At 43.3% G+C, this 26,205-nt stretch overlaps 1 protein-coding gene across 2 annotated transcripts in view; it reads right to left on the reverse strand.

Annotated features, from left to right (window-relative positions):
• Nucleotides 1-26,205, reverse strand: part of dpyda.1 (dihydropyrimidine dehydrogenase a, tandem duplicate 1) — a 358,262-nt gene that overhangs the window by 208,708 nt on the left and 123,349 nt on the right. For both annotated transcript variants that reach the window (XM_062991432.1, XM_062991433.1), the window contains exons 10-11: nt 7,784-7,891; nt 1,129-1,298 (exon numbers count right to left, since the gene is read on the reverse strand). In XM_062991432.1, the coding sequence (XP_062847502.1) occupies nt 1,129-1,298; nt 7,784-7,891 (278 nt within the window). The remainder of the gene's footprint in view (nt 1-1,128; nt 1,299-7,783; nt 7,892-26,205) is intronic.

The raw sequence follows: 26,205 nt of genomic DNA on the forward strand, positions 1-26,205 counted from the left end.
AACCAGTAATAACGTAGATAAATGTAGTGTTCCTGTGTGGTACTTTTAGTACATTCAGCCACGTTATGCTTTTTTTTTTCCCAAATAGCAGATTCAGAACCCTGAGCTGTATAAACACCACACGTGGAGTCTACCTATTCCCCCGGCTGCTCCCGTTAGGGGTCGCCGGCGGATCGTGATCCGCATTATTGATTTGGCACAGTTTTTACGCCGGATGTATGGATTTAGACTGGAGCTGTTAGACTGGATTTGATGGTCAAGTCGAGCGCTGAGCAAATCGGCTATTTGCGCCGAGGGTCGAGGTGAGAGCGAAGCGCAAAACGCTTCTCACGTCAATGAACTAAAGAAAACAACAACTGCGACAAACACGTCAACGTCTTCCTATCACCAATAGCTGATCGATGCTTTTTGCATAAAAACGAACATCTGTAACAACAGCACAAATGTTCGCAGGTAATCTACACGCTCCACCATCATTTTACTACTCTGTACTCTCTTTATGTAACGCCCACCGTTGGCTTGGTTCCCAAAAACTGGTGGAAACACCAAGGTCCGAAGAAACCCGAACAGAACCGGTTCAAGAACCAGAATTCTTTTGGAGGAAAAGTGCTAGCAGTGACGCTTCAATATTAACAGAGGTGCTTTGCATTTGAGACAGGCAAAGGCCAGATGTGGATTCACCTCCATAACCCTGCATCTAGTCAATGCACTGGCACGAATGGTTGAAGAACATAAAGAGCTAATCAGGGTCCTCTGTCTGTAATAACCCACCAATGTAAAGATACTGCCAGTGGTTGTAAAGTGTCTGAGGGGGTAAATGTTGGTTTACTACCCTCCTCAGCAGTGTCAGTGCATAAGGGACGTATTTTAAAAAAAATAGGTATAAAAATGAATAAATAAATAAATAAATAAACAAATACAAAGATTGAGAGATTGAGAGAGAGAGAGAGAGAGAGAGAGAGAGAGAGAGACTGAGGACATTCTCACAAATGTCTTCATAAACCCTCTGGGCAAGTCTACGTTCGCGAGACCAAGTACTATTATTCCTGCCTGCTGTTGACTCTTCAGCCCCCTTAAATTCCCTTTCTTTCTCTTTCTGTCTCTTATTTACCCCCCTTAACCGCTCACCTCTTCTGGAACAGCACGGATGTTGGTGAAGCCTCGTCTGAACACCACGTAGACTCGGCGGGCACCGCAGCGCAAGGCAGAGGTGGCGCAGTCAAAGGCGGTGTCTCCAGCGCCCAGGACAATCACGCAGCCGTGGAGCCGAGGCAGCGCCGGGCGGCAGGCGCACATCCCTAAACCCCAGAGCGGACGAGAAACAGGAAGAAAACAAGGCGAGAGTGAGAGAAGGGAAAACGATTTTCTTCTTAGAACTATTCCAGCTAAACAGCTCTGCAGATACTAGCAGTTAGAGGAGAGTAAAATAGCATCTTAGAGTCTTCAGACACAGCATGTCCCTATAAAATGATTCTGCTCTGATAGAAGGCAGATCTCCTCTCTTTCTAAAAATATTATATATAGGTGATTTCCCATGCTGCACCTTTCACCGTGCCTGTATTCTTACCTCCAGCCATTCAGCTGATTTAAACATGTGATAATGCACTCCACTGCATCCAGAAATAATACTGAATCCTGATCTGCTCAGGTTTTTAAAGCATTTACACAAAGTGATGAAAAGATTCCATTTCTAAAGCACAGACTAACAATAACTGTGTTCAAACCCAATAATTAAATAACTGCCAGTTTAATTTTACCAGGTTAACATTATTAGTAACCAGATAACTGGAAGCTCTGAGGTTTAGTTTATTTACACTGACTTGGTTACACACAGTGTTTAAGACCTCAAAAAAGCATCTTTTGGAAAAACACTGAAGCCTTATCCTCCAATTTCACAAAATACTGAACATTTAATCACCTGAGGCTGGTTTAAACACTTATATAATGAAATGTTACGGTAAATATTTATGGCCGCTCGCAAATCCGTGTTTGAATACCAGCTATGCCCTCAATTGGCTGGGACACTTACACATAATAATAATAATAATAATAATTAAAAAAAAAATAATAATAATAAATAATAATAAAACTCATGAACTGTACAATACAGCATATAAAAATTCAGTAACACACTCCTGATTAACAATAACAATAATAATAATAATAAGAATAAGAAGAAGAAGAAGAAGAAGAAGAAATAAATACTACTACTTCTACTACTACTAATAATAATAATAAAAAATAAAACAGTATAAAAATTCAGTAATACATATATAAAGTAGGTAAAGCACTACTGATTAACAATAATAATAATAAGAAGAAGAAGAAGAAAAAGAAGCAGAAGAAATAAATACTACTACTTCAACTACTACTACTACTAATAATAATAATAATAAAAAAAAAAATAATAATAATAATAACAATAATGATAAAATACAAGAAAAATTTAAAATAATGTAAACAAAATGAAAAATACTGTAAAATAAATAATAATAATAATAATAATAATAATAATAAAACTCATGAACTGTACAATACAGCATATAAAAATTCAATAAAGCACTCCTGATTAACAATAACAATAAAAAGAAGAAGAAGAAGAAGAAGAAGAAATAAATACTACTATTTGTACTACTCCTAAAAATAATAAAAATAAAAAATAAAAGAAAAATGTAAAATGATGTAAAGAAATGAAAAATACAGTAATAAATAATAATAATAATAATTATTGTCATTATTGTTGTTTTGTTGTTGGTTATTATTATTATTATTATTATTAAAAAAAAAAAATAATAATAATAATTTAATTAAAAAACGCAAGGAATTTGCGTTGAGGCGCAGTTTGGCTGACAAAAGAGCTTTGGGATTGCCCTGATCACTACTTATCATACTGATGTAGTGATCAGTCTTGTAATGAGAGATATGATTTTTGTAGACAAGAACATGGACACACCAGTCCTCCTGTTCAGGCATTCTAGTTGGTGACCTATAGTCCAGTAGTACAGTGAAGCTCAGGAGTAAACCAAGGAGCAGAATGAGTAAAGGTCACAGTACTTAAGGAGAGGAAGCTAATCTTGGGTATCCAGGAGAATTCTGTTATAGTGGCTGACCAAAGCCTCCAGGGTGAAGCAGTAATCTCTGGGATGGGAAACTGGTCAAGCGTGTTTATTAAAGTGGGAGGCGGATGTTTGTGTAAGTGAGAAGGACTAGGTGTAGGTGTATCAAACACTACGGCCTTGTCATTAGAGATTCCAACCCCCATGCCACAGAGGTTAAGAGCTGGCACACCGAGAGAAGAAACCATGTCCAAAATGTGCCCTCTAGTATGAGTACAGTTATCTAATAGGTCAGTAAACTATGCTACTCTAACCAGTAAACAACCAGAAACATGAATGCTAACCTCTATGTGAACTGTGCTAGGCTAATACAGACCTTTTCCTAGAGCTAAAAATGTGACTACAGGAGCTAGGACAGAAACCAAGACACAAGCTAGGACAAAAACCAAGACGAGCTAGGATAGAAACCAAGACACAAACCAGGAAAGAAACCAAGACAGGAACTAGGACAGAAACCAAGACAGGAGCTAGGACAGAAACCAAGACAGGAGCTAGGACAGAAACCAAGATATGAGCTAGGACAGAAACCTAGACAGGAGCTAGGAACCAAGACAAGAGCTAGGACAGAAACCAAGACAGGAGCTAGGACAAAAACCAAGACACAAGCTAGAACAGAAACCAAGACATGAGCCAGGACAGAAACTGAGACAGGAGCTAGGACAGAAACCAAGACATGAGCTAGGACAGAAACCAAGACATGAGCCATGACAGAAACCAAGACAGGAGCTAGAACAGAAACCAAGACAGGAGCTAGGACAGAAACTGAGACAGGAGCTAGGACAGAAACCAAGACAGGAGCTAGGACAGAAACCAAGATATGAGCTAGGACAGAAACCAAGATATGAGCTAGGACAGAAACCAAGATATGAGCTAGAACAGAAACCAAGACAGGAGCTAGGACAGAAACCAAGACAGGAGCTAGGACAGAAACCAAGATATGAGCTAGGACAGAAACCAAGACAGGAGCTAGGACAGAAACCAAGATATGAGCTAGGACAGAAACCAAGACAGGAGCTAGGACAGAAACCAAGACAGGAGCTAGGACAGAAACCAAGACAGGAGCTAGGACAAAAACCAAGACACAAGCTAGAACAGAAACCAAGACATGAGCCAGGACAGAAACTGAGACAGGAGCTAGGACAGAAACCAAGACATGAGCTAGGACAGAAACCAAGACATGAGCCATGACAGAAACCAAGACAGGAGCTAGAACAGAAACCAAGACACAAGCTAGAACAGAAACCAAGACGAGCTAGGATATAAATCAAGACACAAACCAGGACAGAAACCAAGACACAAGCCAGGACAGAAACCAAGACAGGAGCTAGGACAGAAACTGAGAGAGGAGCTAGGACAGAAACCAAGACATGAGCTAGGACAGAAACCAAGACAGGAGCTAGAACAGAAACCAAGACAGGAGCTAGGACAGAAACCAAGACAGGAGCTAGGACAGAAACCAAGACAGGAGCTAGGACAGAAACCAAGATAGGAGCTAGGACAGAAACCAAGATAGGAGCTAGGACAGAAACCAAGACATGAGCTAGGACAGAAACCAAGACAAGAGCTAGGACAGAAACCAAGACATGAGCTAGGACAGAAACCAAGATAGGAGCTAGGACAGAAACCAAGATAGGAGCTAGGACAGAAACCAAGACATGAGCTAGGACAGAAACCAAGATAGGAGCTAGGACAGAAACCAAGACAGGAGCTAGGACAGAAACCAAGACAGGAGCTAGGACAGAAACCAAGATAGGAGCTAGGACGGAAACCGAGACAGGAGCTAGGACAGAAACTGAGAGAGGAGCTAGGACAGAAACCAAGACATGAGCTAGAACAGAAACCAAGACAGGAGCTAGGACAGAAACCAAGACAGGAGCTAGGACAGAAACCAAGACAGGAGCTAGGACAGAAACCAAGATAGGAGCTAGAACAGAAACCAAGACAGGAGCTAGGACAGAAACCAAGATAGGAGCTAGGACAGAAACCAAGATAGGAGCTATAACCGAAAACAAGACATGAGCTAAGACAGAAACCATGACAGAAGCAAGGACAAAAAGCAAGACGAGCTAGGACAAAAAGCAAGACACAAACCAGGACAGAAACCAAGAAATGAGCTTGGACAGAAACCAAGATACAAGCTATTCCTAGCAGGACTAGTGCCTGAGACAGGAGCTAGGGCAGAAACCAAAAAATAAGCTAGGGCAGAAACCGAGACATGAACCAGGACAGAAAATAAGACAGAAGCTAGGACAGAAACCAAGAGGTTAGGTTCAAAACAAGGTAATCGTTGAGCTGTGTTCAGGTTTCAGTCAAACACAAAGTCAATATCATGGTCCATAATTACGTTGGAGATAAACGCTGCCTTATTGTTCAGTGAGCTGATGTATAATAAGACAAACCTGGTGCATATCGACGTAGATGAGTTAGACTTCCGCTGACGCTTCCAATCTGAATCGATTTTGAACAGTAAATGAGCCAGGATCAACGCCCACACCTCACTCAATACAATTCAGGCAATACAGTTCAGGTCCTAAAGTTCAGCAGGAGTGTAGAAGGGAGCTAACCCATCTTCCAATTCTTCAATAAAGTAGAAATGCTCAGAACCAAATTGGCCATATTAAGCACCAGCCATATTAAGCATCAGCATTTAACACTACCTATCCAAAATAAAAACCCTAAAAGCACAGCAACACTACAAGAAAGTGGAGACTTAAACAAATGTAGCCAGTCCGGCAGGGAGCAGAACAAGGCAGCGTGGGTTAAAGTCTAAAGGGACTAAAGATGTTAAGTGCAGCAAATGTGGAGATGATTTAGTGTGGCAGATATGAAACGGTCCGATGATTCAGAAGTCGTATAACGAGGGTAAAATCCAGAAAGTTCCAGGGGAAATAATGACAAATGGAATGTTATAATAGACTGAATACTTGAAATGACAATAGCGGAAAAATAAATCAATAAACATAACCAAAAATCTGACATGATTGGCTGTGTCTGTTGGGAGAGATGGTCGAATGGATTCCTCATTACTGCTGCTAGTAAAGGTGCCTGCAAAGAGATGGTGAATCACGCAGTGTGTGACTCTTCGTAAAGATCGATAGATCGATAGATCAATAGATCAATAGATAGATAGATAGATAGATCGATAGATAGATAGATAGACAGACAGACAGACAGACGGACGGACGGACAGACAGACAGACAGACAGACCGATAGATAGATCGATCGATCGATGGATGGATGGATGGGCGAACAGACAGACAGACAGACATAGAGACAGATAGACAGACAGACAGAAAGACAGACAAACAGATATATAGATAGACAGATAAACAGATAGACAGACAAAAGGACGAACGGACAGACAGACAGACAGATAGGTAGAAAGGATATTCGGAAATTAAGTACGACCCTACGCGGTCAGCGAAAAAGTCTGCAGCATTGAAAGAGAAATACGACTGAAGAATTGGATCCAATCAGCAGTAAATTCAGTAGGTTAAACCATAAATGGCCTAGTTCTATAATTACTGACTGTAGTCCATCTGTTTCTCTACATGCTTTGTTAGCCCTCTTTCATGCTGTCTTTCAATGGTCAGGACTGTCCCAGGACCACCACAGAGCAGGTATTATTTAGGTGATGGATCATTCTCAGCACTGCAGTGACACTGACATGGTGGTGGTGTGTTGAGTGGATCAGACACAGCAGCGCTGATGACGTTTTTAAACACCTCACTGTCACTGCTGGACCGAGAATAGTCCACCAACCAAAAATATCCAGCCAACAGCACCCCGTGGGCAGCGTCCTGTGACCACTGATGAAGGTCTAGAAGACGACCGACTCAAACAGCAGCAATAGATGAGCGATCGTCTCTGACTTTACATCTACAAGGTGGACCAACTAGGTAGGAGTGTCTAATAGAGTGGACAGTGAGTGGACCCGATATTTAAAAACTCCAGCAACGCTGCTGTGTCTGATCCACTCATACCAGCACAACACACACTTACACACCACCACCATGTCAGTGTCACTGCAGTGCTGAGAATCATCCACCACCTAAATAATACCTGCTCTGTGGTGGTCCTGTGGGGGTCCTGACCATTGAAGAACAGCATGAAAGTGGGCTAACAAAGTATGCTAAGAAACAGATGGACTACAGTCAGTAATTGTAGAGCTACAAAGTGCTTCTATATGGTAAGTGGAGCTGATAAAATGGACAGTGAGTGTAGAAACAAGGAGGTGGTTTTAATGTTATGGCTGATCGGTGTAACAGAGCACAAAGGTAAAACCAGCAGTGATAAATACAATGTACTGCTAGAGATCTGCCTCACGTCTGTATTATACAACACTTTAAAGGCTTTATAAAGTAATATTTTAGCAGCATGTGAACTGGAATGTGTTTTTTTTCCCCTTATGGCCATGACAAACTCCGTCTGAATGCCTGACTAGCTGAAAGCAGCACATAGCTGTAATACTTTTACTTATTCTTTTATCTTTCATGAGATGTTTTATAATACATTTGATTTCAATTTTTTCGGCATTCTCACAAGGACGTCAAGGATACGAAGTCAGTCATGTAACAGAAAAGTGTTAGGTAACACACCAAGTATTTAAAAAAGATTTATTTTTTCATCTTTTAAATAAAAATGTATATTTTCTATAATCCTTTACCTGATTTACTGGCCTTGGCAACTAATGGCAGAAAATCCTTAGAGGTATAAAATCCCTGTTCCACAGTGAGGCCTTCAAAGATTTTGTGCCTGTTAGCTTGAGGGAGACCTGTACAAAGTATAAAAGTAAAATAATAAAGAGAGAGAGAGAGAAACGGACCATTAGTAATGCACTGCCACCTTAGCTCTTTAAATAAATGCAAGCTGTAATTAAAAACTCTTTTCTTCCGAGCGCCGGTTTAAAGTGTTTGACAAATCTGTCAGCTCCCACCGTGGTCATAAAACGTAATAGCCTTTGCATAAGCAATTGGTTTAAGAAATTAAAAATACATACAGGTACAAGGAAAAGAACGGGTGCAGCCGGTGGCGTTAGCTGGATTTTAACATTAAACGCGGCTCATTAAAAGTACACAAACGCTTGTACTGTTCATACCTGTAATAAACACATTGATTAATAATTCACTCCAGCCTGAGAGAGTCGTCACAGAGGGAATAAAACAACACGCCATGCTAACACTGCATGAGAAAATGAAGATTTAGAACTAATCCTATTCTCCCTAAGAGTGGACAGCTTGAAAAGATTGTCCTAAAAGTATGGTGGAGGGTGCATTAGGTTAACAGCTGTTTGCGGTTACATGAACAATTCATTGTAAATTGGATTAAGACTTTTTAAGGAAAAATTACAAGTCAGCAATTAATTACATTTAACCTAGAAGGATAATAATCATCATTCAAGGCAGATTTACATTTTCAGCATTTAGGAGACACTTTTATCCATTTTATCAGCTCCTCTTACCATATAGAAGAACTTTGTAGTTCTACAATTACTGACTGTAGTCCATCTGTTTCTCTACATACGTTTTAACCTGCTTTCATGCTGTTCTTCAATGGTCAGGACCCCCACAGGACCACCACAGAGCGGGTATTATTTAGGTGGTGGATGATTCTCAGCTCTGCAGTGACACTGACATGGTGGTGGTGTGTTAGTGTGTGTTGTGCTGGTATGAGTGGATCAGACACAGCAGCGCTGCTGGAGTTTTTAAATACCGTGTCCACTCACTGTCCACTCTATTAGACACGCCTACCTAGTCGGTCCACCTTGTAGATGTAAAGTCAGAGACGATCGCTCATCTGTTGCTGCTGTTTGAGTCGGTCATCTTCTAGACCTTCATCAGTGGTCACAGGACGCTGCCCACGGGGCGCTGTTGGCTGGATATTTTTGGTTGGTGGACTATTCTCAGTCCTGCAGTGACAGTGAGGTGTTTAAAAAATCAGCGCTGCTGTGTCTGATCCACTCATACCAGCACAACACACACTAACACACCACCACCATGTCAGTGTCACTGCAGTGCTGAGAATGATCCACCACCTTCTATCTTGTTATTTAATCTATCTTGTTGTTAAATTATGTCTATCACTTAAATTCAATTGTGTTGGTAAATTCTATTTTGTTGTTCAATTCTATCTTGCTGTTAAATTCTATCTTGTACTTAAGTTATGTCTTGTTAAATTCTATCTTGTTGTTGAATTCTATCTTGTACTTAAATTCTATCTCGTTAAACTCTATCTTGCGGTTAAATTCTATCTTGTTGTTAAATTCTATCTTGTACTTAAGTTATGTCTTGGTAAATTCTATCTTGTTGTTGAATTCTATCTTGTACTTAAATTCTATCTCGTTAAATTCTATCTTGTTGTTAAATTCTATCTTGTACTTAAGTTATGTCTTGGTAAATTCTATCTTGTTGTTGAATTCTATCTTGTACTTAAATTCTATCTCGTTAAATTCTATCTTGTTGTTAAATTCTATCTTGTACTTAAGTTATGTCTTGGTAAATTCTATCTTGTTATTAAATTCTATAGAGAACCTGTTGTTCTTGTTTTTCTTACAGTGGACACATTACCAAGTACTAAAGAAGTCTGAAGGCTTTAGGTCGTTAGCTCTTGGGTTCTTTTCTACCCTGTTTAGCATTGCAGGTTGTGCTCTTGGTGTGATCTTAGCAAAACACCCACTACTGAATAGAGCACTGTAGTAAATTCAGTACTGAACATTCTCAGTTCGGAAACAAATTGTCTTGTTGTGGATTCTTGTATTAGACGGTATCTGGTATTCCTGTTACCTGGCCAGCTCTGTATAGCACCCCACCCTACCTTGTCAGTATCCTTATGGTCAAGAAGAGAGCAATGTTTAAATACAAGCTTTACAAACGTCTAACAAAGCTCAGAATTTGTTAGAACTCTATCTGAAAGCAGCGGACGTTAACGCATTAGTTGAACGGTACTTGAAAGCAGCAAACTCAGATTATTACTCGATCCAAATTCATTTCAAATGTGATTAAAGTCTTTTGTGAGGAATCCAAATTTTCTAGAGGACAGAAACGTGAGAAGTTCATGAGACGCATTTTCATCCGGGCGGAGAGCTGAAGCGGCGCGTACCGAGCCGCTAAGTGAAAGGAAGAGCGTGGGGCGAAGCGTCTCCTGTCAGAACCAATTAGCTTCCTCGGGTGTTAATGCGATTTGGAGAAACTGGCCTGGCAAACTTCTGCATTACAACATGCTTTAGTGGATCTGATTGCGTCTAATTCTTCACTCGGTCACTTTTTGACCATTTTGCGCACGTCACGGAGGCACGGGGCACGTTAGCGTGATGAATAATTCCTCCCACACACCCTACTGCCCATCAGATTCTTCATTTCGAGTCTTTCTTTTAGTGCTAATTGTTTATTTTTGGCTTGGAGAACGTTGATATGATGGTTTATGAAGGACGACTGTGTACCCCACTCATTAAATCATACGATAATTAGCTAGCCACATTTCATCGGGCCGGAAAGCGCACCTTCGCCATCATCAATAACGCATTAATTAGCGAGCGTTTGGAAGTAAGCGGCATCAAGCGAAGACCGATTTTCTATTCTGAAGCAAAATAATTTGTCATCAAGCACCTAATCAGCCTGCCAACTCTATTAGAGCTGATGTACACTGGACAGCCGCCATAATAAACGTCTGAGAGGGGATCTATACGTCTAGCATGGCCCATAAATAGAAGATGCATGGTGGGTAAATAAAGGAGGCAAACTGAGGATTGTGTGCTGCTGTTGGACATCGAGCTCCATCATGTTCAGTCAATTCGAGCTACCGGCACTGACCTGTAAAATAATACGTGAGCGTGTTTACAGCGGCTTAAAGTGGACAGAAGCAGACTCTATAACCCTTATTAAAACGATATGATCTATAAATATTCATTCACGGGCTGTTTTACCACCGATTTATCCTGGTCAGGGTCACAGTGGGTGTAATTCACTTATGAAAGGTAGGAAACACCCTGAAAATGGACACGGAAACAAGGAGAACATGCAAACCCTAGAGAGAAAGGACCCTGGCTGTCTGGCCGAGGAATCAAATCCAGGTCTTTCTTGCTCAAAATTGGCGCTACCCACTGCTCCACCGTGTCCCCCTCATAAATATTCATAAATATGCAATTTGGAAGTGACCCTATACCATATATGTGCATATAAATAGGGCTAGTTAGACGTTACTCACTGGACTAAGCATCAGACATTACAATCTGTTCTATAAAAAAATGCTAGATGATGTATAAAAGCCAAAAAAGCCAACTTCTGTTTTACATCATGATATTTTAACATGCCAACCTGACATATAGCTCAGCAGGAGGCGTGGGCTACAATATAAGATAAGATAAGATAAGATAAGATAAGACTTTATTGATCCCGAAGGAAATTGCAGGAAATTGCATATCATGCCCAACTGCCATGCCATTAAAGGCCGGTAGGAGGACACAGAGGCAAAGAGGACTGACAGTGCCAGTGTCTTTAAGCAGCAGTCTCCGCGCCTCATCAAGCATTCATTCACTGATAAAGGAACGTCTATTCATTATTTGCAGCCTGCTTTTACACTATATGGCCGCCTGTTTGGACACCTGACCAAGAGATTGCTGGACATCGCATAAAAAAAAAAAAAAAAAAAATAGTATTAAAACAGAGTGATATCTGTGTGAACTGTTTAGCTTCTCACAAGACTGATGTATGTCTGCGGGAATTTGTGCCCATTCAGTCAAAATACGACAGCATTTGTATGGCTGGGCACTGATGTTGGTAAAGAAAGTCTCAATTGATGTTCCAGTTCATTCCAGAGCTATTGAATGGGGCTGAGGTCAGGGCTCTGTGCAGGACACTGGAGTTTATTTAAACCAAGCTTTTCTTCATACACCATAAAATGATCATTACTACAAACGGTGATATATTATCGATACATGGCAAGTTTGACTGTAGATGATAAAATATCAATTTATGACCAAATCTAACATTAATGATCTGTTTTTTCTGCAATTACAAGTTACAAACAATATTTGTGTGAAAGAATTGTGAAAATGTATGTACCAATTTTTGGCAAAGATACAGACAGACAGCGGACAGACAGATAGAGGACAGAGAGAGGACAGACTGACAGATAGATAAAAGACAGACAGAAAGACAGACAGATAGACAGACTGACATATAAATAGATAGATAAAAAGACAGACAGACAGACTGACATAGATAGATAGATAGATAGATAGATAGATAGATAGATAGATAGATAGATAGATAGATAGATAGATAGACAGACAGACAGACAGACAGACAGACAGACAGACAGACAGACAGACTGACATATAAATAGATAGATAAAAAGACAGACAGACAGACTGACATAAATAGATAGATAAAAAGACAGACAGATAGACATAAATAGACAGACAGAAAGACAGATAGGCAGATAGATAGACAGAAAGACAGACATACAGACAGACATACAGACAGACAGATAGACTGACATATAAATAGATAGATGAAAAGACAGACAGATAGACAGATAAATAGACAGACAGAAAGACAGACATACAGACAGACAGATAGATAGACAGGCAGCCAGCTAGATATACAGACAGACAGACAGACAGGGGACAGAGAGAGAACAGACAGACAGATAGATAGATAAAAGACAGACAGACAGATAGAAAGACAGACAGATAAAAAGATAGACAGAAAGACAGACAGATAGACAAACAGACAGATAGGTAGACAGAAACACAGACAGATAAATAGACAGACAGACAGATAGGTAGACAGAAAGACAGACAGATAGACAGACAGATAGGTAGACAGAAAGACAGACAGATAAATAGACAGACAGACAGATAGGTAGACAGAAAGACGGATAAATGCAGTGGTAGCTCAGTAGTAAAAGTAATAGACTAATAATCATAAGGTTTCTGGTTCAAGCCTCAAAGTTGCCACTGTCGGGCCCCTGAGCTTGTAAGTCGCTTGTAAATGTAAATAATTCCAGAACACAATGAAACTGGAACAGTGAAACTGCTTTAATGTCCCAGTATAAAACATGAGCTGGTGAAAGACCGATGACTCGTATACGTGTAAATAAACTAACAAAAAATTCTACACACTTTATATAGAGTTACAAAACTAAACAGTCATAAATGTGCATTTTGTATTAATTATTCATGCAGTGAATTTACACTGTAATTACAGAACAACGCACAAACACGTCCTGCTTAAACTAACACGCTCAGTGTTTCATTTTAAACGTATTTATTCAGCTTATTTATTTCATCTTTTACAGTCAGGTTCTGTGTACAAATAATTCAGACGTGATTTGCATTGTGGGTTGTAGGGTTTTTTTGGGAACCTGCTGTTTCTCTTTCTATTCTTCTAAAAAGACCAGACTTGTGCATGAGAATTCGATTACATTTGTATAGATGAAAATGACCAGTGGTGCACGAGTAACACGAACAAACAAGAAGCATCTGCAGCTCGGTCATGGCTGACTTTCTCTGAGCACATCCTGTTTATGCTAGTGAAGACGAGTCCTGAGATACGGCACATTAACCTGACCAGTCATGTCTGTGCCGACAGGTAGGATACCACACACACCGTAGGATACCGCTATCCATCAACGGCTCTCACCAGAGGAAGAGAGAAAAAGAGAAAACATCAGATTTGAACAAAATCATGCTGCTGTACGACGGCTCTTTTTGTGTCTACATTCGTCCTGAGCTCCACGACGTTTCACTTTTGCAGAAAGCCAGTGCCCCGCACTTATTTCCATTAAAAAATCAAAAACAACAAGCCATGATTATTACGTCACTGACCGTGAAATTTCAGTGCGTAAAGGCCAAAGGTGCAAGCTTAAGCTGAACACTCATGATCTGATATAACCACATGCAAATGATACTTAAAACTTTACTATGCAAAAAAGAAGTCTTATGTTAACCATGTCCAGAAGCGTCGTCGACTTCTCTGGGCTCGGAGGCATCTAGGATGGACCATCACACAGTGGAAACATGTATTGTGGTCAGATGAATCAGCATTCCAGGTCTTTTTTGGAGAAAAATGGACGCTGTGTGCTCAGGACCAAAGATGAAAAGGATCCAGACTGTTATCCGTGACAAGTCCAAAAGCCAGGGTCTGTCATGGTATGGGGGTGTGTCAGTACCAGGGTCTGTCATGGTATGGGGTGTGTCAGTACCAGGGTCTGTCATGGTATGTGGGTGTGTCAGTACCAGGGTCTGTCATGGTATGAGGGTGTGTCAGTACCAGGGTCTGTCATGGTATGAGGGTGTGTCAGTACCAGGGTCTGTCATGGTATGAGGGTGTGTCAGTACCAGGGTCTGTCATGGTATGGGGTGTGTCAGTACCAGGGTCTGTCATGGTATGGGGTGTGTCAGTACCAGGGTCTGTCATGGTATGGGGTGTGTCAGTACCAGGGTCTGTCATGGTATGGGGGTGTGTCAGTGCAAGGGTCTGTCATGGTATGAGGGTGTGTCAGTACCAGGGTCTGTCATGGTATGGGGTGTGTCAGTACCAGGGTCTGTCATGGTATGAGGTGTGTCAGTACCAGGGTCTGTCATGGTATGGGGTGTGTCAGTACCAGGGTCTGTCATGGTATGAGGGTGTGTCAGTACCAGGGTCTGTCATGGTATGGGGTGTGTCAGTACCAGGGTCTGTCATGGTATGGGGTGTGTCAGTACCAGGGTGTATCATGGTATGAGGGTGTGTCAGTACCAGGGTCTGTCATGGTATGGGGTGTGTCAGTACCAGGGTCTGTCATGGTATGGGCTGTGTCAGTACCAGGGTCTGTCATGGTATGAGGGTGTGTCAGTACCAGGGTCTGTCATGGTATGAGGGTGTGTCAGTACCAGGGTCTGTCATGGTATGGGCTGTGTCAGTACCAGGGTGTATCATGGTATGAGGGTGTGTCAGTACCAGGGTCTGTCATGGTATGGGGTGTGTCAGTACCAGGGTCTGTCATGGTATGGGGTGTGTCAGTACCAGGGTCTGTCATGGTATGAGGGTGTGTCAGTACCAGGGTCCGTCATGGTATGAGGGTGTGTCAGTACCAGGGTCTGTCATGGTATGGGGTGTGTCAGTACCAGGGTCTGTCATGGTATGGGGTGTGTCAGTACCAGGGTCTGTCATGGTATGAGGGTGTGTCAGTACCAGGGTCTGTCATGGTATGGGGTGTGTCAGTACCAGGGTCTGTCATGGTATGGGGTGTGTCAGTACCAGGGTCTGTCATGGTATGGGGTGTGTCAGTACCAGGGTCTGTCATGGTATGGGGGTGTGTCAGTGCAAGGGTCTGTCATGGTATGAGGGTGTGTCAGTACCAGGGTCTGTCATGGTATGGGGTGTGTCAGTACCAGGGTCTGTCATGGTATGAGGTGTGTCAGTACCAGGGTCTGTCATGGTATGAGGGTGTGTCAGTACCAGGGTCTGTCATGGTATGGGGTGTGTCAGTACCAGGGTCTGTCATGGTATGGGGTGTGTCAGTACCAGGGTGTATCATGGTATGAGGGTGTGTCAGTACCAGGGTCTGTCATGGTATGAGGGTGTGTCAGTACCAGGGTCCGTCATGGTATGAGGGTGTGTCAGTACCAGGGTCTGTCATGGTATGGGCTGTGTCAGTACCAGGGTCTGTCATGGTATGGGGTGTGTCAGTACCAGGGTGTATCATGGTATGAGGGTGTGTCAGTACCAGGGTCTGTCATGGTATGGGGTGTGTCAGTACCAGGGTCTGTCATGGTATGGGGTGTGTCAGTACCAGGGTCTGTCATGGTATGGGGTGTGTCAGTACCAGGATCTGTCATGGTATGGGGTGTGTCAGTACCAGGGTCTGTCATGGTATGGGGTGTGTCAGTACCAGGGTCTGTCATGGTATGGGGTGTGTCAGTACCAGGGTCTGTCATGGTATGAGGGTGTGTCAGTACCAGGGTCTGTCATGGTATGGGGTGTGTCAGTACCAGGGTCTGTCATGGTATGGGGTGTGTCAGTACCAGGGTCTGTCATGGTATGGGGTGTGTCAGTACCAGGGTCTGTCATGGTATGGGGGTGTGTCAGTGCAAGGGTCTGTCATGGTATGAGGGTGTGTCAGTACCAGGGTCTGTCATGGTATGGGGTGTGTCAGTACCAGGGTCTGTCATGGTATGGGCTGTGTCAGTACCAGGGTCTGTCATGGTATGAGGGTGTGTCAGTACCAGGGTCTGTCATGGTATGAGGGTGTGTCAGTACCAGGGTCTGTCATGGTATGGGGTGTGTCAGTACCAGGGTGTATAATGGTATGAGGGTGTGTCAGTACCAGGGTCTGTCATGGTATGGGGTGTGTCAGTACCAGGGTCTGTCATGGTATGGGGTGTGTCAGTACCAGGGTCTGTCATGGTATGAGGGTGTGTCAGTACCAGGGTCCGTCATGGTATGAGGGTGTGTCAGTACCAGGGTCTGTCATGGTATGGGCTGTGTCAGTACCAGGGTCTGTCATGGTATGGGGTGTGTCAGTACCAGGGTGTATCATGGTATGAGGGTGTGTCAGTACCAGGGTCTGTCATGGTATGGGGTGTGTCAGTACCAGGGTCTGTCATGGTATGGGGTGTGTCAGTACCAGGGTCTGTCATGGTATGGGGTGTGTCAGTACCAGGATCTGTCATGGTATGGGGTGTGTCAGTACCAGGGTCTGTCATGGTATGGGGTGTGTCAGTACCAGGGTCTGTCATGGTATGGGGTGTGTCAGTACCAGGGTCTGTCATGGTATGAGAGTGTGTCAGTACCAGGGTCTGTCATGGTATGGGGTGTGTCAGTACCAGGGTCTGTCATGGTATGGGGTGTGTCAGTACCAGGGTCTGTCATGGTATGGGGTGTGTCAGTACAAGGGTCTGTCATGGTATGGGGTGTGTCAGTACCAGGGTCTGTCATGGTATGAGGGTGTGTCAGTACCAGGGTCTGTCATGGTATGGGGTGTGTCAGTACCAGGGTCTGTCATGGTATGGGGTGTGTCAGTACCAGGGTCTGTCATGGTATGGGGTTTGTCAGTACCAGGGTCTGTCATGGTATGGGGTTTGTCAGTACCAGGGTCTGTCATGGTATGGGGTTTGTCAGTACCAGGGTCTGTCATGGTATGGGGTGTGTCAGTACCAGGGTCTGTCATGGTATGGGGTGTGTCAGTACCAGGGTCTGTCATGGTATGGGGTTTGTCAGTACCAGGGTCTGTCATGGTATGGGGTTTGTCAGTACCAGGGTCTGTCATGGTATGGGGGTTTGTCAGTACCAGGGTCTGTCATGGTATGGGGTTTGTCAGTACCAGGGTCTGTCATGGTATGAGGGTGTGTCAGTACCAGGGTCTGTCATGGTATGGGGTGTGTCAGTACCAGGGTCTGTCATGGTATGGGGTGTGTCAGTACCAGGGTCTGTCATGGTATGGGGTTTGTCAGTACCAGGGTCTGTCATGGTATGGGGTTTGTCAGTACCAGGGTCTGTCATGGTATGGGGTGTGTCAGTACCAGGGTCTGTCATGGTATGGGGTTTGTCAGTACCAGGGTCTGTCATGGTATGAGGGTGTGTCAGTACCAGGGTCTGTCATGGTATGGGGTGTGTCAGTACCAGGGTCTGTCATGGTATGGGGGTGTGTCAGTGCAAGGGTCTGTCATGGTATGAGGGTGTGTCAGTACCAGGGTCTGTCATGGTATGGGGTGTGTCAGTACCAGGGTCTGTCATGGTATGAGGTGTGTCAGTACCAGGGTCTGTCATGGTATGAGGGTGTGTCAGTACCAGGGTCTGTCATGGTATGGGGTGTGTCAGTACCAGGGTCTGTCATGGTATGGGGTGTGTCAGTACCAGGGTGTATCATGGTATGAGGGTGTGTCAGTACCAGGGTCTGTCATGGTATGGGGTGTGTCAGTACCAGGGTCTGTCATGGTATGGGCTGTGTCAGTACCAGGGTCTGTCATGGTATGAGGGTGTGTCAGTACCAGGGTCTGTCATGGTATGAGGGTGTGTCAGTACCAGGGTCTGTCATGGTATGGGCTGTGTCAGTACCAGGGTCTGTCATGGTATGGGGTGTGTCAGTACCAGGGTGTATAATGGTATGAGGGTGTGTCAGTACCAGGGTCTGTCATGGTATGGGGTGTGTCAGTACCAGGGTCTGTCATGGTATGGGGTGTGTCAGTACCAGGGTCTGTCATGGTATGAGGGTGTGTCAGTACCAGGGTCCGTCATGGTATGAGGGTGTGTCAGTACCAGGGTCTGTCATGGTATGGGCTGTGTCAGTACCAGGGTCTGTCATGGTATGGGGTGTGTCAGTACCAGGGTGTATCATGGTATGAGGGTGTGTCAGTACCAGGGTCTGTCATGGTATGGGGTGTGTCAGTACCAGGGTCTGTCATGGTATGGGGTGTGTCAGTACCAGGGTCTGTCATGGTATGGGGTGTGTCAGTACCAGGATCTGTCATGGTATGGGGTGTGTCAGTACCAGGGTCTGTCATGGTATGGGGTGTGTCAGTACCAGGGTCTGTCATGGTATGGGGTGTGTCAGTACCAGGGTCTGTCATGGTATGGGCTGTGTCAGTACCAGGGTCTGTCATGGTATGAGGGTGTGTCAGTACCAGGGTCTGTCATGGTATGAGGGTGTGTCAGTACCAGGGTCTGTCATGGTATGGGCTGTGTCAGTACCAGGGTCTGTCATGGTATGGGGTGTGTCAGTACCAGGGTGTATAATGGTATGAGGGTGTGTCAGTACCAGGGTCTGTCATGGTATGGGGTGTGTCAGTACCAGGGTCTGTCATGGTATGGGGTGTGTCAGTACCAGGGTCTGTCATGGTATGAGGGTGTGTCAGTACCAGGGTCCGTCATGGTATGAGGGTGTGTCAGTACCAGGGTCTGTCATGGTATGGGCTGTGTCAGTACCAGGGTCTGTCATGGTATGGGGTGTGTCAGTACCAGGGTGTATCATGGTATGAGGGTGTGTCAGTACCAGGGTCTGTCATGGTATGGGGTGTGTCAGTACCAGGGTGTATCATGGTATGAGGGTGTGTCAGTACCAGGGTCTGTCATGGTATGGGGTGTGTCAGTACCAGGGTCTGTCATGGTATGGGGTGTGTCAGTACCAGGGTCTGTCATGGTATGGGGTGTGTCAGTACCAGGATCTGTCATGGTATGGGGTGTGTCAGTACCAGGGTCTGTCATGGTATGGGGTGTGTCAGTACCAGGGTCTGTCATGGTATGGGGTGTGTCAGTACCAGGGTCTGTCATGGTATGAGGGTGTGTCAGTACCAGGGTCTGTCATGGTATGGGGTGTGTCAGTACCAGGGTCTGTCATGGTATGGGGTGTGTCAGTACCAGGGTCTGTCATGGTATGGGGTGTGTCAGTACAAGGGTCTGTCATGGTATGGGGTGTGTCAGTACCAGGGTCTGTCATGGTATGAGGGTGTGTCAGTACCAGGGTCTGTCATGGTATGGGGTGTGTCAGTACCAGGGTCTGTCATGGTATGGGGTGTGTCAGTACCAGGGTCTGTCATGGTATGGGGTTTGTCAGTACCAGGGTCTGTCATGGTATGGGGTTTGTCAGTACCAGGGTCTGTCATGGTATGGGGTTTGTCAGTACCAGGGTCTGTCATGGTATGGGGTGTGTCAGTACCAGGGTCTGTCATGGTATGGGGTGTGTCAGTACCAGGGTCTGTCATGGTATGGGGTTTGTCAGTACCAGGGTCTGTCATGGTATGGGGTTTGTCAGTACCAGGGTCTGTCATGGTATGGGGGTTTGTCAGTACCAGGGTCTGTCATGGTATGGGGTTTGTCAGTACCAGGGTCTGTCATGGTATGAGGGTGTGTCAGTACCAGGGTCTGTCATGGTATGGGGTGTGTCAGTACCAGGGTCTGTCATGGTATGGGGTGTGTCAGTACAAGGGTCTGTCATGGTATGGGGTGTGTCAGTACCAGGGTCTGTCATGGTATGAGGGTGTGTCAGTACCAGGGTCTGTCATGGTATGGGGTGTGTCAGTACCAGGGTCTGTCATGGTATGGGGTGTGTCAGTACCAGGGTCTGTCATGGTATGGGGTTTGTCAGTACCAGGGTCTGTCATGGTATGGGGTTTGTCAGTACCAGAGTCTGTCATGGTATGGGGTTTGTCAGTACCAGGGTCTGTCATGGTATGGGGTGTGTCAGTACCAGGGTCTGTCATGGTATGGGGTGTGTCAGTACCAGGGTCTGTCATGGTATGGGGTTTGTCAGTACCAGGGTCTGTCATGGTATGGGGTTTGTCAGTACCAGGGTCTGTCATGGTATGGGGGTTTGTCAGTACCAGGGTCTGTCATGGTATGGGGTTTGTCAGTACCAGGGTCTGTCATGGTATGAGGGTGTGTCAGTACCAGGGTCTGTCATGGTATGGGGTGTGTCAGTACCAGGGTCTGTCATGGTATGGGGTGTGTCAGTACCAGGGTCTGTCATGGTATGGGGTTTGTCAGTACCAGGGTCTGTCATGGTATGGGGTTTGTCAGTACCAGGGTCTGTCATGGTATGGGGTGTGTCAGTACCAGGGTCTGTCATGGTATGGGGTTTGTCAGTACCAGGGTCTGTCATGGTATGAGGGTGTGTCAGTACCAGGGTCTGTCATGGTATGGGGTGTGTCAGTACCAGGGTCTGTCATGGTATGGGGTGTGTCAGTACCAGGGTCTGTCATGGTATGGGGTGTGTCAGTACCAGGGTCTGTCATGGTATGGGGTGTGTCAGTACCAGGGTCTGTCATGGTATGAGGGTGTGTCAGTACCAGGGTCTGTCATGGTATGGGGTGTGTCAGTACCAGGGTCTGTCATGGTATGGGGTGTGTCAGTACCAGGGTCTGTCATGGTATGGGGTGTGTCAGTACCAGGGTCTGTCATGGTATGAGGGTGTGTCAGTACCAGGGTCTGTCATGGTATGGGGTGTGTCAGTACCAGGGTCTGTCATGGTATGGGGGTGTGTCAGTACCAGGGTCTGTCATGGTATGAGGGTGTGTCAGTACCAGGGTCTGTCATGGTATGGGGTGTGTCAGTACCAGGGTCTGTCATGGTATGGGGTGTGTCAGTACCAGGGTCTGTCATGGTATGAGGGTGTGTCAGTACCAGGGTCTGTCATGGTATGGGGTGTGTCAGTACCAGGGTCTGTCATGGTATGAGGGTGTGTCAGTACCAGGGTCTGTCATGGTATGGGGTGTGTCAGTACCAGGGTCTGTCATGGTATGGGGGTGTGTCAGTACCAGGGTCTGTCATGGTATGGGGGTGTGTCAGTACCAGGGTCTGTCATGGTATGGGGGTGTGTCAGTGCCCTTGGTAAAGGTCATTTACACTTCTGTGATGCAGCATTAATACAGAAAAGTACATTGAGATCTTAGAGCAACATGTGCTGCCTTCAAGACGTCGTCTTTTCCAGGGACGTCCAGCATATTTCAACAAGACGATGCAAAACCACCTGCTGCACACATTACAAAGGCATGGCTGTGAAAGAAGAGGGTACGGGTACTGGACTGGCCTGCCTGCAGTCCTGACCTGTACCCAGTAGAGAACGTGTGGAGAATTTTGAAAGGAAAAATGCGAAGACATTTACATTCACAGCATTTAGCAGATGCCTTTATCCAAAGCAACTTACATTACAGTTACAGTATACAGTCTGAGCAATTAAGCCCAACAGTGGCAACCTGGCAGTGGTGGGGCTTGAACCAGCAACCTTCTGATTAGTAGTCTAGCACCTTAACCGCTAGGCTACGTGTTTGCAGGAAGAACGAGACAAAATAAAAGCTGAAACACTAAATCACTTGGTCTCCTCGGTGCCAAAACCTCTTTTAAATGTGGTGAAAGGAACGGCAACATTACAAAGTGGTAAATGCTTTACTGTCCCAACTTTTTTTGGAATGTGTTGCAGGCCTGAAATGCAGGAATGGATGTTTATTAATAAATGAAATTAAGTTGAGCAGATAAAACATGAAATATCTCAGGTTCATCCTGTCTGACATTAAATAAAAGTCAAAGTAAAGAATGTAAGAAATGTAAATGTATTATTTGCATTCTCCATGCTGTCCCAACTTTTTCTGATTTGGGGTTGTAGCTGCCATTTATTCTATCATTTAATTGAGTGTAATTTAATGACTGATGTGAAATGTGGCTCTTTTCTTTACAAATCCATGAAATCTGTGATTTCTGAAAAAACAAGGTCAGTAAAATTAAGCACATTTACCTGTGAATTTAGTACGGCTCTAGTTATCGGTGAGCGTCGGCAGGACGGAGACCGTGGGTGTCTCTTAGCTAGCTTGTCTGACTTTCATTCAGCGAGCAGTCCCTGACCCCTGACCCCTCACACCCTTATGAATTGCACAAAGATGAACAAACGAGCGAGGCCACAGAATCTAATAACGCAGAGTCACACTCAGTGTGTTAAGATTTAACATAAATAAAGACCCCGGAGACGATAAACGGCTTTTTTCTGGCATATTCATTAACCTTTAGGAACCTTTTTGTCTTTAGGAAAGGAGAAAATCCTAAAAAGAGCACTGAGAGAAAATAGATGTTTCCTCTGATGTACAGAAGTTAATTAATAGAGCCGAGTTTGTTTTAGTGCTTTTTGATTCATATAAAATGATTCTGTTTCTTTTGAGCGTGAATTTATCAATTTTCTACACACTTGGTCCATCTCAGAACCCAGAACCCAGAACCCAGTGATCTCTCTACATAGACGCATTTTACATCATCCTACGCGTTCCCGAGAAGAACGCCACCTCAGTTCTCAGATGCCTCAAAATGCTGCGTACTGAGACGCCTCATTCTGACCAAATCACAAGATTTTTCATTTGTATAAAAGTGCACAAGCGTATTTATTTATTTATTAATTGTGTGTTTGTCAGGGACAGTTTAACAGTTTTTGGTACATGGAGGGAGATGTTAGCTGCCATGCTAGCAAGTTGTTGGTTTGAATGGCCTGAGACTAACTCTGTTAGCTTAGTAAGCTAAACTGACTGACTGACTGACTGGTTGGTTGATTGGTTAACTGACTGGGTGACTGATTGATTGACTGACTGACTCACTGATGGACTGACTGGTCGGTTGGTTGGTTGACTGACTGACTGGTTGGTTGGTTGGTTGATTATTTCATTAATTAATTGATTGCATATTTGGTTGGTTGGTTAATTTATGGATTGATTGGTTGGTGGATGGATTGACTGACTGACTGACTGGTTGGTTGATTGGTTGACTGACTGACTAACTGTTTGGTTGGTTGGCTGGCTGGTTGGTTGGTTGGTTGACTAGCTGACTGACTGGTTGACTGGTTGGTTGACTGGTTGGTTGGCTGATTGGTTGACTGACTGACTGATTGGTTGGTTGGCTAGCTGGCTGACTGGTTGGTTGGTTGACTAGCTGACTGACTGGTTGGTTGGTTGGTTGGTTGGTTGTTTGGTTGGTTGGCTGACTGACTGATGGGTTGGTTGGTATATTGGTTGGTTTGTTGATTGGTTGGTTGACTAACTGGTTGGTTGGTTGATTGATTCATGAATTAATTGATTGCATATTTGGTTGGTTGGTTGATTGATGGGTTGACTGATTTATTGATTGGTTGGTTGGTGGATTCATTGACTGACTGACTGTCTGACTGACTGATTGATTTAATTGATTGATTATTCACTTGGTTGATTGATTGATTTATTGACTGATTATTTGATTGATTCATTATTTGTTTGGTTGAAAGGCAGCGTGATGTAAAACCCCCCTCAGAGCTCAGGTTCCAGTGACAGAACGGTTTGGTTTACAGTGTGTCCCAGTATCTGAGGGGTTAATTGTATCTTTAAAGCAATTAAACCTCTGCCTCAGCTTCTTAAGCCCATAACCCAGAAACAATTGCCTTATCGGCCTCTCTCCACCCGCCTCCCGTTCAGCCCACCGCCAGGATGAAATTTGCATGCCAATCATGACAGAGGGTGACATTTAAAAAGCCAGTAAAGGACTAGTGTGGAATCACAGAAATGAATCGCTAACACCCAACACTTTCATTTTCTCTGTGAACTGAGATTTTTTTTACATACATACAAAAAAAATCCAATATGGCTTCGAATAAACGTCCCACTGTAATTAGGATGCCGGCATTAAAACGAATGAAGCATTGTGACACAGTAAATTACAGGATGGGATTAGGGATTTTGTAAATGTTGTGAATGGGCATTTTAGGTCCGTGTGCCTTTGGTCATTCGGTTTTCCTTTCAAAAACCAAAATTGAAAATTAGGAAAACGAGCCGTTTTACATTTTTGGTTCTGTTAAAGACGGTGGAGGACAATAAAACAAAAACAAAAAATAGCTTCATTTTACAGTTTCACAACCTGATCATAAAATTATATTTATTTATATCATGTCTATTTTATAAACCTGCTGTGAACACCGCTTCTCATGACTGCACATGCTCACAGCAGCACCGTAGAAAACTGTGATAGAGAACAACAGAGGAACGCACAATAGTGTCCACAAATTCAACAGGCGAGCATCTCTCGTTGAGGATAAGTACCTGGAACTGTGCTGGACAGTGCAGCTCCAAAAATGGAGCTAAAAATCACAGGCCTATGACCTATCCAATCCTATATCTACACTTGTTCTTACCCTGAGAGCATCAACGCCCCCATTAAATGAAGAGAGTCCAGTACAGTAATTCCTTTCACATAATGTTTCCTAAATCTATGCACATAAAATACACAAACACCCATACAAAACATAAAATAGCCTACCACTATGTCAGAGCATGCAGCGAGTTCATATGCCGATCAGCTTTGTGTACAGAGAGCCACAACGTGATCAGCATTATTCCTCGGGTCCCTATCCGGCTTCCCACCCTGTATGAACAACAAGCCAATCAGTGTTGATGTAGCTGCCCAGCCCAGCCGGATGGCAGAGCTGAGTTTCAAACCGATGAGTTCAAAATGTCAGCTCTGGTGTGCTAGCTGGAGCACCACCAATTTTTTAACATAACGTGTATAATAAGCCTGTGTTCTGTGCTTTAGTCACCGTACAAGCATGCTGCACATTTATTTCCAGTTACAGTGATTTTAATTTTGATAAATAAAATATGAACCCTTTATTCCATTACTGTTTGTTTGTATGATCAGTTTGTGTGATTAGTTTAACTACAAAATGAATCATTTCTATTTGAATATTTAATAAACATGGAAATTTTGTCATGATTTTAGGGCCATTAAATGATCAGTATCATATTTCAGTGTATATTTATTTACTTGTATGACTTGTATGGCCGTGACCGCCGTAAGTCCCCGAATTAAACTCCATTCAGATTTGGTTTAATCCCATAACTGTCAGGCCTATTTTTGTGCTTTTCACACCTGAAGGACACACCCATTTTTTTAAGGCTTTTTATTCAGAAAATTGTAAACATTACAGGAAATATGTAGTTTCATGTTACAAAAAAAACCATAGAGTAACAGAAAAAGGCCTCAATCATATGTTACTATGCTCAAATGATGATAAAAATGCATTATTGTTATTATTATTATTATTATTATTGATATGTATTTATTCTTATTAATATATGTTATTATTATTATTATTATTATTATTATTATTGGTATGTATTTATTCTTATTAATATATTTTATTATTTATTTATTTATATATTTACTTAGTTATCTTTGTTGTTTGTTATTATTATTATTATTATTATTGATATTTATTTATTTATTCTTATTAATATATTTTATTATTTATTTATTTATTATTGTTGTGTTGTTATTAATTATTATATTTTATATTTTATTATTTATTTTTTATTATTTATTTATTTATTTTATTGTTTATTTATTATTATTATTATTTATTTCTTAATTTATTTCTTAATTTATTTCTTAATTTATTTATTTATTTATTATTTATTTACTTTTATTTTAAAAAGTTCCTGTGGCAAACGTTGTTTACTATTCACCATACCAAAATACCAAACAGAACAAACAGAGTCTACAGAACAAACAAAGAAGGTGTGAAGAATCTGGAAGGATCTGGAGAGCTTCAGTACTGAGCAGTGATCTCTAATTTTATACTCTGAATTCTCAGATCTCATTAAACATAATA

Source organism: Trichomycterus rosablanca, chromosome 3 (genome assembly GCF_030014385.1).
Source record: "Trichomycterus rosablanca isolate fTriRos1 chromosome 3, fTriRos1.hap1, whole genome shotgun sequence".
Lineage (NCBI taxonomy): Eukaryota > Metazoa > Chordata > Actinopteri > Siluriformes > Trichomycteridae > Trichomycterus > Trichomycterus rosablanca.